At 48.0% G+C, this 14,436-nt stretch overlaps 3 protein-coding genes across 5 annotated transcripts; 1 reads left to right on the top strand and 2 right to left on the bottom strand.

The window, feature by feature from the left end:
- The first annotated feature begins 31 nt into the window (after positions 1 to 31).
- On the top strand, positions 32 to 1,497 carry polr2j (RNA polymerase II subunit J). The gene is made up of 3 exons (XM_052076150.1): positions 32 to 247; positions 455 to 563; positions 1,300 to 1,497. Exons 1-3 carry the CDS (start codon positions 105 to 107, stop codon positions 1,399 to 1,401), a joined length of 354 nt encoding a protein of 117 aa, XP_051932110.1. The 5' UTR covers positions 32 to 104; the 3' UTR covers positions 1,402 to 1,497.
- Positions 1,498 to 2,016: 519 nt separating this feature from the next.
- LOC127607626 (deoxynucleotidyltransferase terminal-interacting protein 1) lies at positions 2,017 to 5,163 on the bottom strand. Its single transcript, XM_052076120.1, has 13 exons — positions 4,942 to 5,163; positions 4,773 to 4,843; positions 4,061 to 4,157; positions 3,894 to 3,992; positions 3,738 to 3,797; positions 3,595 to 3,651; positions 3,153 to 3,211; positions 3,023 to 3,065; positions 2,699 to 2,757; positions 2,528 to 2,588; positions 2,365 to 2,436; positions 2,233 to 2,288; positions 2,017 to 2,162 (listed from the first exon to the last, which is right to left on the bottom strand). Exons 1-13 carry the CDS (start codon positions 4,993 to 4,995, stop codon positions 2,054 to 2,056), a joined length of 897 nt encoding a protein of 298 aa, XP_051932080.1. The 5' UTR covers positions 4,996 to 5,163; the 3' UTR covers positions 2,017 to 2,053.
- Positions 5,164 to 5,510: 347 nt separating this feature from the next.
- pcif1 (phosphorylated CTD interacting factor 1) lies at positions 5,511 to 14,259 on the bottom strand. Of its 3 annotated transcripts, XM_052076072.1 has the most exons (16): positions 14,151 to 14,257; positions 12,217 to 12,409; positions 11,831 to 11,955; positions 11,577 to 11,702; positions 11,356 to 11,501; positions 11,001 to 11,155; positions 10,750 to 10,897; positions 10,589 to 10,672; positions 10,419 to 10,518; positions 9,670 to 9,829; positions 9,023 to 9,207; positions 8,388 to 8,474; positions 8,129 to 8,313; positions 7,956 to 8,049; positions 7,363 to 7,538; positions 5,511 to 7,164 (listed from the first exon to the last, which is right to left on the bottom strand). In XM_052076072.1, the coding sequence occupies exons 2-16, from the start codon at positions 12,338 to 12,340 to the stop codon at positions 6,846 to 6,848; spliced, it is 2,214 nt and encodes a 737-aa protein (XP_051932032.1). In that variant the 5' UTR covers positions 12,341 to 12,409; positions 14,151 to 14,257; the 3' UTR covers positions 5,511 to 6,845. The 3 variants fall into 3 exon arrangements, with proteins under 3 accessions (XP_051932032.1, XP_051932031.1, XP_051932030.1); XM_052076071.1 differs by having other exon boundaries at positions 11,356 to 11,702; positions 12,217 to 12,372; positions 14,151 to 14,259; XM_052076070.1 differs by having other exon boundaries at positions 11,356 to 11,702.
- Positions 14,260 to 14,436: the final 177 nt, after the last annotated feature.

Raw genomic sequence — 14,436 nt, 5'->3', positions numbered from 1 at the left:
AGTTGCACTCCAATCCATCGAGGGGCGCTACGCAGACGGAAGCGCCAATTGGCGGAAAAGTCGTACTTCCGATTGCTCGGCTCATCAGCTTGTCAGACGTAAAGATGAACGCGCCTCCCGCATTCGAGTCGTTCTTGTTGTTCGAGGGCGAGAAGAAGATAACCATCACCAAGGACACTAAAGTGCCCAACTCATGTCTATTCACGCTCAACAAGGAGGACCACACGCTGGGCAACATCATACGAGCGTAAGAAGCCCGCTAATTTGCTAACCGAGCGACGTCGCGCCGTGGAGCACCCGGTGGTACACCTTAGTGATCATAAACAAAAACCTCACGGCAAATCACCACATTCAAGTGTCGTAACAACTCCGATTCCATTTGTTGTCGTTTTGTGTTTTAACGATGACCTCAGTGGGAATGACGCTCACTCGCTTTTGTTCTTTCGCGAGCCAGGCAGCTGCTGAAGGATCCTCAGGTTCTCTTCGCCGGATACAAAGTTCCTCATCCCCTGGAGCACAAGATCGTCATCAGGGTGCAGACAACGCCTGACTACAGCCCACAAGTAATATGCAAAATGCACCAACCCACACGCCTGCTGGAACGGGAACGGGCGCACACTCGCCGTCGTCTAATGTACCACCTAGAATGTAACTTACATGACGGGACGTAAAATAACTAAGACGTCGTTATTAAGTGGGCTAAAATGGAATGCATTGATTTCGAAGCGTTGTTTTCGGTCTCTACGGTGAAAATGTCACCATCGCTTGTGCCAAGAAGCTTGGGAGGAGTGCAACATGCACACTTAATAACACGATTGTAAATGTACTCTTAGGTCCATCTCAGTACTACGCAAAAATTGCTCTGCTTCATCTGAACTCATTGCTACCTAATCGTAGGGCACAAAAAGAAACACTTATGCTCTCTTCCAATCACACCTAGGGATAATTTAGAGTGTTTAATCAACCGACTATGCATGTTTTTGGGGAATGTGGGAGAAAACCGGAGTATCTGGAGAAAACCCCACACAGGCATGGGAAGAACAGGCAAACTCCACACGGCGCTGGATTCAAACTCACAACCCCTCCTCTGTGAGGCACCCGTGCTACTCGGTTGCTCACCGTTCAACAGTCATCCTGGTATTAAACATTCCGTGATGCGTTTTCATCCAGCCAAAACCAAACCAGTAACCATGGCAACTTAAGATGTCTACCCTCTATCTTCAGCCACCAGGGGCAAATAAAGTCGCACGCCGTACTCGATAACCATTGAACGGCTTGCCTGTTGCTTCTGTGTGGCAGGAAGCCTTCACCAACGCCATCACTGATCTAATCAGCGAGCTCTCCCTGCTGGAGGAACGCTTCCGGGTGGCCATCAAAGACAAACAGGAAGGCATCGAGTGACCCCGTCCAGCCTTCCATCGTGCAGTCACTTCCACCTCATTTTGTAAATAATCGCCATTTGTGTTGCAAAGTCAAATAAAGATGTCCTTTTGGTAACTTCACAATCATTTCTTTGGAGAAGCATGATGAAGTTAGATATGATGCGGTTTGTCGTTTCCATGCAAATACGAGCTGATCTGTCAAGGTAATGCCCTTTGGGGGAAATCGTTTTTCAAGGAGCCCCATGGCCCTCTTTTGACAGGCCATTTATTTAATTTTTTTTTTAATACATGAGTGTACTTAAGACCCCCACCGCACGCATCATCAAATCATGTTGTTGGAGTGGAAGGACAACATCTGTAGGGGGCGCCAGTGCCCTATGGAGCTGCTTTTGCCAACAGCCAATAGAAGCAAGGAAGTTGGGACAATACACTAGACATATTTGAGGTTTGCATGCACATTTTGTGACGTGCAAATATATTCGGCACAACAGCAGTGTTGAACGTAGGAAAAAAATAACGAACTGATTTGGGGGCTTTTCGGAGGGGAACGAGCTGGAGTGGATTCATTGCATTCTTTTACATACCACCAGAGGGAGCCCAAGGCCCACCCTTTGAGAAGCACAACTTCTTGCCATTTAGTCTTTTTTTTTTTTAATACACTTGGAGGACCTTCAGAGTTCCGTGTCCCTCTGCGCCTCCATGGCCCTCTGCATCTTCTCCACCATCCACAGAGGAACACAGAACGGCTTCATCTCGTCCATCTTCACGTCCGGGGAGTCCCTGTGCACACACTCGGCATGAGGCGTGTCCCCACATTACAGTGACGACAGAGCATGACGCCGCCACTCACTTGTAATCGTCGCCGCGCGCCAGATCCTGGACATCCTCCTCGATCAGCAGGTAGGCCTGAGCGATCAAGTACACGCGCGCACAGTCAGTGTTTGTGGTCACCGCGGTGATAGCTGCCGTCGTTGGGCCTCACCATCTTTCCGCCCGTCGCCCTCATGTGATGACGCTCCGCCAGCCACTGCTTGTCCTTTGTGTCTGCCGCGTACTGACAAGCACACGCGCATCGTGTTAAAACAAACACGCACATCCCAACACTGGCATCCAGGCTTTTTGTGTGTGTGTGTGTGTGTGCTTACCTTAAAGAGGTCAGCGTGTTTGATATAAATTCGCCCTCTGGTCCCGCCCATCCCCAAGGCCCTGTGACAGAAAATGAAGGCTCTTTAAAACCTTACCTCTTGACTTTTAAAACACACTATTTAATTCTGGTCATAGATGTGGGGGGGGGGGGGGGGGGGGTGCTGCCTTACTTGTTAGCTCTGGAGCCCAAAACAAACGTGCTGCTTTCATTCAATCTGGACGGCTCCCACTACATGTCACAAACAACACAATGGTTACCGGTATTCGTAATGATGGTGAGAATGGTAACACCAGGGGGAGCCATTTAGGGAAATAAATTTCTTTTGTAAATTTTTATGCTGATTAGAAATTATAATTGCTCCGATAGCTGATAAACTGGATCCGTTTTGCATTCCGCACACAAAAATGCATTAAAACGTCTGTCAGACCTAACACAACAAAAATAGTCTTCCACAGCGTTAACAGCTCAAAGCAAATAAGTGTTAGCATGTCACCTTGGGTCCTTCCTTTTTGACGGCTTCACACTTCACCTTCACGCTGACAACACACACATAAAAAAAACAAACTTTTCACTATGTCCGTTTAGTCTTCATCAAGATCATCCTTGTGTGCTGTGATACTCACTGAGAGGAGACGTTCAAAGATCGGTCAGACGCCACGGCGCCGCTCACGCGGTTCTTTCTCTGAGGACGGCAACAACGCACACACACACCGAGAGACACGCAGAAAATTCCAACATCAGTATCTGTGTAACTAAAACACACACACACGCGCGACATGAAAAAACACACAACAGCACACGTGAGGTCGCGACGCCACCACATGACTATTTGACGGGCCGAGTGCACCTCAAGATGAAGCGCCATCCGGTTCAGCGGAAGGACAACAAACCAAAACAACTTCTGAATGGCTTCTAACAACAAAATATAGGTTCTGGTGTGACCGAGTCCAAGTCCAGATGTGAATTTTGATTGAAATTCTGTGACATCTTCCCATCACGCCGGAAAATCATCCAGTGCTGTGGGAGTCGAGTGGCTGAAGATGCAAAATATGCCTCGGAACGTACCTTTTTTGGGACTGGACTTCCTCTTTGGCTGCAGTTTTCTTCAGAACCTCGAGAACGCTGCAGGCACAACACACCAGAACAGGCGAGCAAAAATGAGACTTCAAGATGACTCGCCAAAGATGGTCCCAGTTCATCTATCTTACCTTGATGGTCATCTCGGAACTTGACTTCTTCGCGTCACTTTCGGGAAACAAAACTTTGGCCTGTGGTGGTAACCATGACAATCACACTCAGACAGTCAGACACACATACTCGCACGCTCACAAAGCAAGACACACATACACACATTACACTCTTACATGTTCCAGGACATTCCTGCAGGCGTCCTTGATGAGCTGATCCGTGTGCACCTCGTCTCCGATGTTCTCCTTCACGTTGTGTGCCGCCTTCTCAAAAAACTGCACCGATGACAACACAACTCTGTCAGAGACGCACGGACACGCACACACACATACGCACACCATACCATGTGGTATTTCCTGAACACGGCCATGATGTCATCATTGAAGCTCGGCTGAAGAACCGCCCTCAGGAGGTCCATGGACACCTGCGGATCTGTGTAACTACACATATACGCCCGCGCGCGCACACATCAAATATTGGATAATGTCCTTTCCCGTCATTGGAATTGACTTTCCAGTGGCCTTTGAAAACCTCCTATAGGTTTGCGGTCAATATATTTTCCCCAACTAGGCAACATTGAAATCGCTGCTACTTTGTACATTTCTGAGGTACGTTCCTGTATCACATATTTTAAAGGAAATCAAAGTGTACAATTAGACTATGAGTATCTCAATTTGCATATTTTGTTCCTGGTCATGTCTTCTTCCAATGATCGATTGTATGTATTTATTTATTTGCTTCGGCTGAGTCTAGGCTGGTTTCAAACTGTTCGTGCGGCCGTTTTAAATTCATGATGTTTTGGTATTTGTCGAAGTTTAGAATTAAAAATGTTAACTGAAAACTTTATAAATTCACGCTTATTACCATAAGCACACACGCAATAACTTAAAAAATGGTACGTTGAGTGTCTGTACCGATTCGCAGCTACCAGGAATCGGAACGAACTGGTTCAAATGTGCAAGGGGGGCATCCCGACATGTTCAGCATCACATCCTCTCTGTAAGTGCAAAATTGCAAAGGCAGCTTTCTTTTTCTGTTTGTGTTGCTGTCCTTACCTGACGGCCATGTGTGAGCGTCGTCCTCTCCTGTGGACGTGCCTGTGTTTGATCATCAAGTTCCAGGGATTCTGACACAAAACACAAACAGGACGGCACTCGTTAGTCGCAAACTGTAGTCTTCAAACGCGCGCATGCACGTCTTAGTTCAGTGTATTTATCCTCCTACCGTCGGCTGTTGGCTTCCGTCCGGCTGTGTTCGCTTTGTTTGTTTGTCTTCCATCGCAAAACCTTTTCAGCTAACTCGGGGGATAGGCTAACAAATTAAAAGCTATCAAAACGACAAAAATTAAAAGTAGCTTCGACCGGGTGTCGTTTTACACACAATTTGAAGGCACACAGCGACCGCAGACCGTATTTTGGTGACTTTTAGTTCCCGGATTGGACGTAACAGCCCACTTCCGCTTTGGTCAAGTTGGCAGCCGTCATGTATTGTTCGCTTCCGGTGGTTACAAGACAAAGACGGGTGCTTTTGTTAGCAATTCAGCTCATCGGGTGTTCTGATTTTACACGACAGCACGCATGAAGTCGTAACGGAACTCACCAAAACGGGGGAAAAATCACGCAGTATTTGCGTAACCACACAAAATCCCTGTGAAGCCAGAAAGATAAAAGAAAATGAAACCCTCCGTCCCTCCAAAATAGTTGGCATAAATAACTTGAGCGCAACAAATTAATGTTCATTCATTTGATTCAAACGTGAAAGTGATTTGATGGCTGAAAGGAGCACACGTGACAAAGGATGGAATATAACTTTACTGAGAATCAAACTGCATTTTATCTGTAGCGCATTTATATACATTCTCCAGTCCAACGTTTTGTATTTACAATGTCGCATGTCATTTTTTTACGCTCAGCCAGGCAGGGCCAATAAAACAAAACAAACAAGTCGCTGATTGGTGTCAGTTAGAAAAGAAAAAAAAGAGGAAAACAAAACAATCACAAAATGGTTAAAAGCTCAGAACAAATGGTCACATGCAGCTTTTTCCGTTTTTTTTTGAGAAAACGTAAAAAATACGGACGTCATTGGAGAAATTTTCTCTTTTTTTTACAAGTGGAAAAAGTCTGTAGTCCGATTTGAGTAACAAAAAAAATCAAACGCAAAATAATAAAAATAATAATCCAAAGTAAATATTTAAGATTGCAGTTCGTGTCCCTCAGCCCCCCCCCCCAAAAAAAAGCAAGGACAATCAGAAAGGGGACGCGACAGAGAGCAACTCAACAGAATGACGGTTTTGCATGATGCTCAGCTTGTCCTAGTGAAAAGAAAACGTTTCATGCAAGCACAGCTGCTAAGTGAGGCTTCACCACAAACAAAAGAAACAAAAATTGCTGGATTGACTTCTGGGTTCGCACGCATGCATGCATGCATGCGTGCGTGCACACACACACTTTGTACATTTACAATATATAGACTTTTTTTTCTTCTTAATAACACTTTGGTTTAGTTTGGAACAAACTATTGTAAACATTATGATACAGAAACGATGATGACTAAAAAGCATCCATTGAGTTTCACCTTGACTGTACATCATTTACAGGGTGAGCAGGCGCCCAATCAAGTGCTTCCTCGACCCACCGCAGTGTGTATCGTCGCCGGCATTTTGTGCGACATAATGTCCAGCGCTGGTTTATTTTGAAATGAGCCTGGCTTGCCGTTGCCATGCCAACCTCAGGCAGGCAGTCGATTCATTGGAAAATGTCAAAATAAGCAAACAATTCTACGTCGGCAACCATGTCACCGCGTGGCCTCTTTCACGCCGATCACAAAGTTGCGCAATGGGAGAGCAGGGTATTTGAATCGCAAGAGTGCAACGTTGCATGTAGCTGTGGCGGATTCTCTCTTTATGATATTTGTGACAATTTGGGACATGTGTTCAACTTACATCTGTGGGTGTGCGAAAGGGGGTTTCCAAAATCAAATTGGCCCATTGAGTCAAGTCCAAAAAAGAAAAGTAAAAAAGAAAACGATAGCTGCCTTGTCGACCAATCCCCCAAGCGGCCCGGCGTGACATCACAAGCCATTATTGCTGAGAATCAGCACGAGGGACCGCGCATGCTCCACTTGCTCCTTTATCCAGTGGCTATCTTGTCCTGCGGACTCCCGCCACCGTTGTTGTTCTTGTCATGGCTTCCGGGCGAGACGAGCGCACCGGTCGTCCTGTCGGCGCTCTTGTTGAGAGCAGAGGAGTCTCGGTCAGCCGCAGGCGGATGGGCGGGGCCCGGGGAGGCCAACGGTGGGGCACCGGCGGCAGGGGCGGAGCGCGAGGGCCGGTAAGACGCCGTTAGTTCAGCCAACCGCTCTGGCGTGGGAGCCCATTTGGCGAAGCCCGCCGCATTCTGGAGAAATAGCACTGCTGTGCCGTGGACCGCCCGGTAGTACATCTCCTCCCTATACACGCACGCATGCACACAAAATTCTGATGAACCTTCATGCCCTCCAAAGGAAATGTTGCGACAGTTTTGAGATGAATGATTTTAACACTTATTTTCTATACCAGCTCTGGCGATTGGCGATGTGACGAGGAAAACGTGTAGGGATGTCTCAAACAATTGTAGTAGATGAAAAGTGTTTGCTTGCGTTTGGTACCTCTTGCAGATGTGCTGACTTCCGGATCGGTACTCGTGTTCGTAGGCGGGCACGCTCATCTGATGACGCAGGAAGCGACTTCCTTCCATGCGGCCAAGGGCCGGCGTTACGGGGTCTCGCCATTCGGGGATGAAGACAATGAAGGACAGCGGCTCGCTGGACTGCTCCAGAAGGTCCTGGGAGGACAAAACGCTGATAAAAGGCAGGCTAAATGCTAAAAACATTTGCTTCCCATAATTCCACAGGGTACTGACTCGCGCATGCACAAGTAAAATAACATGCTATGTTTTTAGCGTTTGGCCCACATTATACCAATAGATTTGAAAATTAAGTTATTTGGTCATTCTTGTTTGTCTGCAGTGCATTCTTTTGGGTTGGCTTTTTTTAACCCCACCAAAAAAGTTCTATCAACTTACTGTGCTGCTCATACTTCCACAATAGAGAAAAGCAAAATCAGCTTTTGAAGGGCAATTTTCAGGGCGCATGTAATATACAAACGCGCGTTCTTCTCAAGGAAATACGGTACACGGCAGAATTTGGTCATTTCTGGCCTCACGCAGCCGTTGCCTCAAATGTCCGGAAATCAAACTCACCTCAAAGTGCGTCACCATGGCGTCCATCAGCTCTTCGCAGAACGGCGGGTTGGCTTCAAACGAGCCGCTGACAGGACAGAAGGACAGGAAGGGCCTGCAAACGCGCAACACAGTTACTACACGTATGTCATCACGCGACCACGCAGGTGGACGGGTACGCGTGTGCATCTCACCCTCGGGAGCCAAAGTAGCAGTCTGTGTCGGGGAAGGCGGAGCAGAACTGCTTGTAGTAGCAATTGAGCGGCGATGCAAAACACTCGAAGGAAACACCAAATTGCCGATTCAAAGCCTCAAACACAGACACCGGCAGCGCCCCCTGCAGTCCCGTACCCTCGTTGGCACTGCTGCCGAACATCACCTGCGCACGCACGAAGGCGTCATCCGATCAGTTGTCAGAACAGAGTCTGACTGGTGGGCCGGACATCAGCTGACCTGATATCGCTTGAGCAGGCACCAAACCCTCGACAGGAACTTCTCGAAGCGAGAGTCATCGATGCAGCTGTATCTGTACAGCAGCTCCTACACACACACACACACACACCATACAATGTTAGTGATGCAACTAACTGTAATCGATTAATCTGTCAATTAATCAATTAATCGGATGAAAAAATATTTCCATACCATCATTCCAAAGCAGGACATTATTTCTTCTTATTAACATAAATCGCTGATGGTTTGATCCATAACATCGGTCAGAAATTGACAATGCCGATTATTTTCTAAGGTAGCAGAACTTTGTCAGTATCCTATTTTGAAAATATGCACTGATAAGTCCGCTTTCATGAAGCATGACTAAAATTGGAAACCATTTACTGGGAGCAGCCTGAAATTTCAGGATTTGGGCAAGTTTAAGTGTGATAATGTCTCCAAACAATTAATTGAATATCAAAAAAGTTGCCAATTAATTTGATAGTCGATTAATTGTCGATGGATCCATTAAAGGTTGCACCTCTTGGAGCAAGTGTGCCAAGTGGGTAACCTTGTGTACTTTTACTGAAGAAGGAAGTGACATCAGGACGTGTAGTTGTTTTGGTACTTTTACTCAAGTGTCCTTGAGAACTGACCAGCTTGCTAAAGTGTCCCCTGTTGACTTTGACCATCTCCCCTCGGAATCGCAGACAGGCCACGTCGTTCTCGAAGTGGAGTTCCACGCGTGGGAGCGGGGGCGACGGCCGCGCCAAACGCAACGGGTAACAGTACACCAGGCGGGACGAAGACGGCGATGGGGACGAGGAAGACGAGGACGCATCTTAACACACAACGGATTATATTCATATTACATACATGATATTATAACCCTGATATTTTGTCCAAGTAGGGCCAGACCAGCCCAACAAAAATTGGCCAAATGGGTTTCACCTTGAATGTCTTCAAGGATATCGCACAAAAGGAACACTGGTCTGATTATTTATGATACGAAAATCTATACCATAGCCTTGTATGCGTAGAGGGGTGAGGGGGGTTGTATTATATAAGTGAAATTTGTTTATGAGATAAATTTGATGAAGGCGCCAGTCAAAACAAAGCATATCTTCACAACTAAATTTGCACATTGAAAAGCTGAATTTACTATAAAACTGCATGTGAAAAGTCAAGCAAACTAATCTAGATGGAAAAGATTTGAATTTGTTTGCATACAACTGAATTTGAAAAAAAAAAACAACAACAACCAAACTTTCAGTGAAGAGTGGGTGTGTGTGTGTGCGTGCACCTGTGGGTGGGTCTTGCAGTAGGCTGAGGTGCGTGTGTTGAAGGCGTCTGCAGTATTCAGACGACAGCTGGTAGATCTTGGAGCAGATTCCTTCCACTGAGTCTTTGGCCACGGCCGTCACGTGAGGACCGCACTGCTGGCGGAGGTGCTCCAGACGGTCCTGTGCCAACGAGGCCATGCCACCCATCAACAAGTGCAAACACCAGGAGAGAAAAAAGCAAAACGAAAATCGATGGCGTTGGGCAGAATCCTAGTCACTTTTCAGTAGATCTCCCCCAAATTTTATTGTCAAAGAGCCATTTTGAAGACTTTAGATTGGTACAAAAATGTGTCAAAATAACACCCACTCATATCGACTGACCAATAATATGGATGTGGGAAATTTTTGATTCCGTTTCGGCCCGACAACAGCGATCGTAGAAAAGAGAGTGTGGGGGGGAAAAAAAAGAGACATGACAGCAGAGTGAGAAAAAGGAGAAATTGTGTGAGAGAGAAAAAAGGGAAAGTTTCTCGTTCCTGCCGACTGCTGTCAGGCCATTGAATAGACGGTCCTGAAAACCTGGACTCACCCCCACCCACCCATTTTTAATATGCTTATATTGATTTATACATCAGAGATGTTATATTTATATATCAGATAGTGAGGAGAGGTGAAAAAAGGATAAAGGGAAAAAAAGAGAGTGAAAGGTGAGAAAGACTTTGAAAAGGAAAGACAGAGAGAGATAAAGAGCAAAAAAAAAAGTGCATACCATGTAGTCCTCCTTGCTGGCCGAGTGGTCCCTACGTAACCAGCTCATGGTGTCTTCGGCGTTCCACTTAACCACCTTCCTGCTCTCCGGGCTGGCGTTCCTGTGGTGGAAAGGGGTCGCGTGTTAGCGTGCGAGTGCGGCAACTCCTGGACGGAAGAAGTGTCACGCGCCTGGAGTCGATCATCTTCTTGGCCGCTTCGGCGTACTTGAAGAGGAGCTTGCGGGCCTCCTCCTTGTATTTGATGCGAGACAGCCTGCCGCACGACACAAAGGTGTCATTTTGGGACATTTGTCATGGATGGTCATCGTGGTTGGGCCAACGCGGAGCAACCTGATTGGGATGTCGTTCATGACCTCTCTGAACATGGACGGCGAGATGACGGGTTCGCAGTCGCTGGGCAACATGGGGTCCAAACCTTTGTCCAGGACCTTCCTCTCAAGCAGCCAGCGGTTGAACGACTCCCGCGGGGGGTCGATGCCTGCCGCCGACACACACGCGTGGGCACAAGAGGCGTCACCTCACGGCGGCACAGGCGACTAAGAGGCCAAAGCAACGCCGGGGCAGGTTGCGATTGTCCGTACCTTCTCTCTGGTGACAGAGCTCATGGTAGTGTTGCCTGAGTTTGGTGACCAGCTGAGCTCTCTGCAACTCAATCTCGGGGTGGGGGGGCAGGTGCTTGGCGGGGGGGTGTTCTCTGATGACGGCATTGGTCTGGATGTCCAGATCCCAGTAGACGCTGTAAAATCATCACAAAATAAACAGAAATAAATATCAACCACCACGCGTGCATCTATGCGTGGAACATTGACATACGCAATTGTTTGAGTGGTACTTGGAGTACAAGACAAATACTTTTTGGGGTGGTACCCAGTGTCGAAGGTTTGAGGAGCACCACTTTACGGCCCCTACGGCATCCCGTCCGACATTTTGACTTACACGGCCGGCCTGTAGGGTGCGGGTGTGGGGCTTGGTGTGGTAGGAGTGGTCGGCGCCACGACCCCTGCACCTTGTTTGTCATCAGGGGGAGCGCTCCAGGGTTTGGCGCCGGGTGTGCTGGGTGAGATGGGTGTGGTGGGCTCAGCCTGGATGAGACACGCGCGCCATAAGAGGACACCCGTTGTGCTGATGCATGGCGGGGACAAAAGCACCACGCTTACCTTCGCCCGTTTCAGGCTGTTGGGGCCGGCCGCCTGCTCCTCAGAGCTCCGCCTCTTCCTCTGGCCGTTGCCAAGGTTACCGTCGGCACCTTCTGCTGGAGCGGCATTCAGCCCTAAAGGATCCGACTGCACACAGACAGACACAGATATAAACACACGTATGTTGAGGCGCGCGCATTGAACAACTTTTTTTTTTTTTAAAGCTCGGAACATGCCGCTGGCTCGGGTTGATGAGCTGCGCCTCGGCCACTCACAATGACGTCATGCTGGCCCAACACTGGCACCTCCCACAGGCTCTGGTTGGTGAACCTGTTGAAGTAGTAAGGACGGTTCTCCCGCCGAGACCAACACTTGGACCACCCTGCCTGGATCAGCTCATCTGCGAGAGGACAGGTAGCAGATGGGTGAGACACTCGTACAGGGACGCCAAACGGCGAACACAAAGAGACTCTGTGGCGGACAGTAAGAGACAGAATTATTAAACAGTCGAGACACGCAAAAAGACAGCTGAGAGCGAGACAGGCAGACAGCTGATGAAAAGACACAGATAGTGGGAAAGGCAAGTGAGACAGACAGACATACTGGTGATAAAGAGATGCGAGATGGAGAGAGCAAGACAGGCGGCAGACGGGGGGGTCACCTGGCAGTTCAGGCGGTTTGGCGGTGGAAGGCGAGAGAGGCGGGCCATGTGAAGCAGCAGAGGCGCTGGGTGAATGCACTATGGCCGCCTCCCCCTTCAGCGATGCCTGGCTCTCATTGGACATCTCGGCTGCTCGTCAGAAGCACATTGATCGACCTGATCCCACAACAAAGACAACACCATCAAACTGATCCTGCTGGCAGAGAAAAACAAAACAATGAGGGTTTGATCCTTATTCATAACTTAACATACAGTGGTGCCTTGTGATATGAATGAGCCGACTGATTTGTAGTAGGTCTTTTCCGGTTTTGTCCCGCCGAATCCAATCAAACACGAGTAAGATCAGTCCAATTTTAGAGTTGCTTCCTATTAACTGATTAATCTATAAATTGTTTTCCGGTATATTTTATATATATATATATATATATATATATATATATATATACACACACACACACACACACACACAGGTTATGAGACAATTCAAGAATTGTACGTGGTAAGTAGAATGATTTGATTCAGTTACAGTCAGTGGGACTACGATTGGGCTTGATACAGATACCTTATCATTTTTGTCATGTTTATTACTATGTGACAACATGTAAAAGGGTTCCAAAGCCCAAACTACTCTCGTTAATTTAATTTAAAGGAACAGCAAATGATCAGCCAAAAACTGATTTCTACCTGGTGCTACGCTCTCATAATTACATATCTCGAGTAATGGGAGTGCAATATAATTCAAGGACGGGACAAAAGTACAGATTCGGTTGAATCAAAAACAATTTTCATCAGTTTGTGTTACACCCCTCCCACTTTGCATACGTTTTGTTCATCTAAGTATGCATATTTTGTGTTTGCGTTTTACACTTGTGGTTTTTGCTTCTTGAAGTCCGACTGTGTAACCAAGACGAACAATGATCAACATTTTTACGGATCAAACCAGGAACTGAACCATAATATGTGTTTTTGCATTTAACATTTCAAATGTCTCCGGTTTTAGAAATTGAAAAATTCGATTCGTTCATTAAATCGATAGAAGTCATCTTTGGTAGTTGCGGGCCTGAACACGAAAAGGAACGGTCCGCTGTAGACTGCAGGCTGTGCACACATCAGGTACGCTCAACTATCAGTTACTTCTGCCTGATTATTTTGATTTTGTTATGATTTTTAACGTGTGTGTGTGTGTGTTATGACACTGGGGCACGTGGAGGAGTACACATTGGACTTTTGTTCCCTCGCGTTCATAGCGAAAGGACGATGTGCATGACAAGACGAGTCAAGGCGAAAGAGAAAACCGCCATTAGCCGCCAGCTGAGCTTCGGGTGGCGGCAACTGCAGTAACAGCAGCAGCAACATATCCGTACGCTCGGTCAGAACCGGTCAGAACTATCGCAACGAAAACGTACAGCCACGACCGACGACAGCGCGAATTGCAAAGGCCGAGCGAAGAGGTTTGCTTAATTGTTGTTTTCCTTGCCCGGCCACAGAAAGGAGCGCCATGGTTACACGCATGCGCAGTGCGGCGCCTGTTCCCAAACAAGGAGGAGGAGGAAAACGACGAGCAGGAGGGAAGCGAGCCAAACAGGAGAACGGCGAAAGGCGGGGAGGACGACAAAAGGCGCGGGCCGCCCGCCCGTCCGGAAGCTAGATTCTCCGCCCGCCGAGCGAGAAGCGCGCAGCTCGGGCATGGCGGCACGAATTGGGCCGGCTGCCATCTTGTCCGTCGGGAACCGCTGCCGTTTGGGCGCCACTCGTACTCAGACAAGATGGCGGACACGCCCCTGCCACAGCGTTGCGCGTCCTGCGCACTGTTTCGAACCCTTACTGCCCACTGGGCCAACGCGCGAGCCCTTGCTGCGGCTCATTTCAAAGCCGGAAGGTTTCAACGCACTCTGGTGGCGTCGGAGCGGCTCCAGCGCGCCGTTTTGCCTTACCTGGACTCTTTGAACGGCTTCGAGTCGCGGGCTCTGCCTCTCTATTCGGGGTCCTCCGCTCCGCTCCCTCCCCGCCAGCTCAGACATCTTTACAGGGGAGAGAAAAGAGCGACTGCGCAAGCGCGCGCACTGCCACGCTTCCGGGTCGTCTCTGTCACGCCGCAGCCGCCATGTCTAGCAGGTCGACGACGCGCCTGTTTTGCAAGACGGCTTTCATTTCTCTCGCAGACGTTTTAAAAAGCAATATATTCTGTAATTTAATGGTGGATTATTAACCCTCGCAAAT

The sequence above is a fragment of the Hippocampus zosterae genome, chromosome 9, assembly GCF_025434085.1.
Source record: "Hippocampus zosterae strain Florida chromosome 9, ASM2543408v3, whole genome shotgun sequence".
In the NCBI taxonomy this organism is placed as follows: domain Eukaryota; kingdom Metazoa; phylum Chordata; class Actinopteri; order Syngnathiformes; family Syngnathidae; genus Hippocampus; species Hippocampus zosterae.
The sequence above is the reverse complement of the archived record's forward strand: the minus strand, read 5'-3'. Positions and strand labels throughout refer to the sequence as shown.

What these genes read in the sequence shown, in the direction of transcription:
- polr2j (XM_052076150.1), top strand. Translation starts at nt 105, where the DNA reads ATGAACGCGCCTCCCGCATTCGAGTCGTTCTTGTTGTTCGAGGGCGAG. An exon ending in CTGGGCAACATCATACGAGC is followed by an intron (nt 248 to 454) that starts GTAAGAAGCCCG and finishes TTCGCGAGCCAG; the next exon opens with GCAGCTGCTGAAGGATCCTC. An exon ending in CGCCTGACTACAGCCCACAA is followed by an intron (nt 564 to 1,299) that starts GTAATATGCAAA and finishes TCTGTGTGGCAG; the next exon opens with GAAGCCTTCACCAACGCCAT.
- LOC127607626 (XM_052076120.1), bottom strand. Translation starts at nt 4,995, where the DNA reads ATGGAAGACAAACAAACAAAGCGAACACAGCCGGACGGAAGCCAACAG. An exon ending in CGCTCACACATGGCCGTCAG is followed by an intron (nt 4,158 to 4,772) that starts GTAAGGACAGCA and finishes GTATATGTGTAG; the next exon opens with TTACACAGATCCGCAGGTGT. An exon ending in GAAGTCCAGTCCCAAAAAAG is followed by an intron (nt 3,212 to 3,594) that starts GTACGTTCCGAG and finishes TGCCGTCCTCAG; the next exon opens with AGAAAGAACCGCGTGAGCGG.
- pcif1 (XM_052076071.1), bottom strand. Translation starts at nt 12,340, where the DNA reads ATGTCCAATGAGAGCCAGGCATCGCTGAAGGGGGAGGCGGCCATAGTG. An exon ending in CAAACCGCCTGAACTGCCAG is followed by an intron (nt 11,956 to 12,216) that starts GTGACCCCCCCG and finishes GTCCTCTCGCAG; the next exon opens with ATGAGCTGATCCAGGCAGGG. An exon ending in ATGAACGACATCCCAATCAG is followed by an intron (nt 10,673 to 10,749) that starts GTTGCTCCGCGT and finishes GTCGTGCGGCAG; the next exon opens with GCTGTCTCGCATCAAATACA.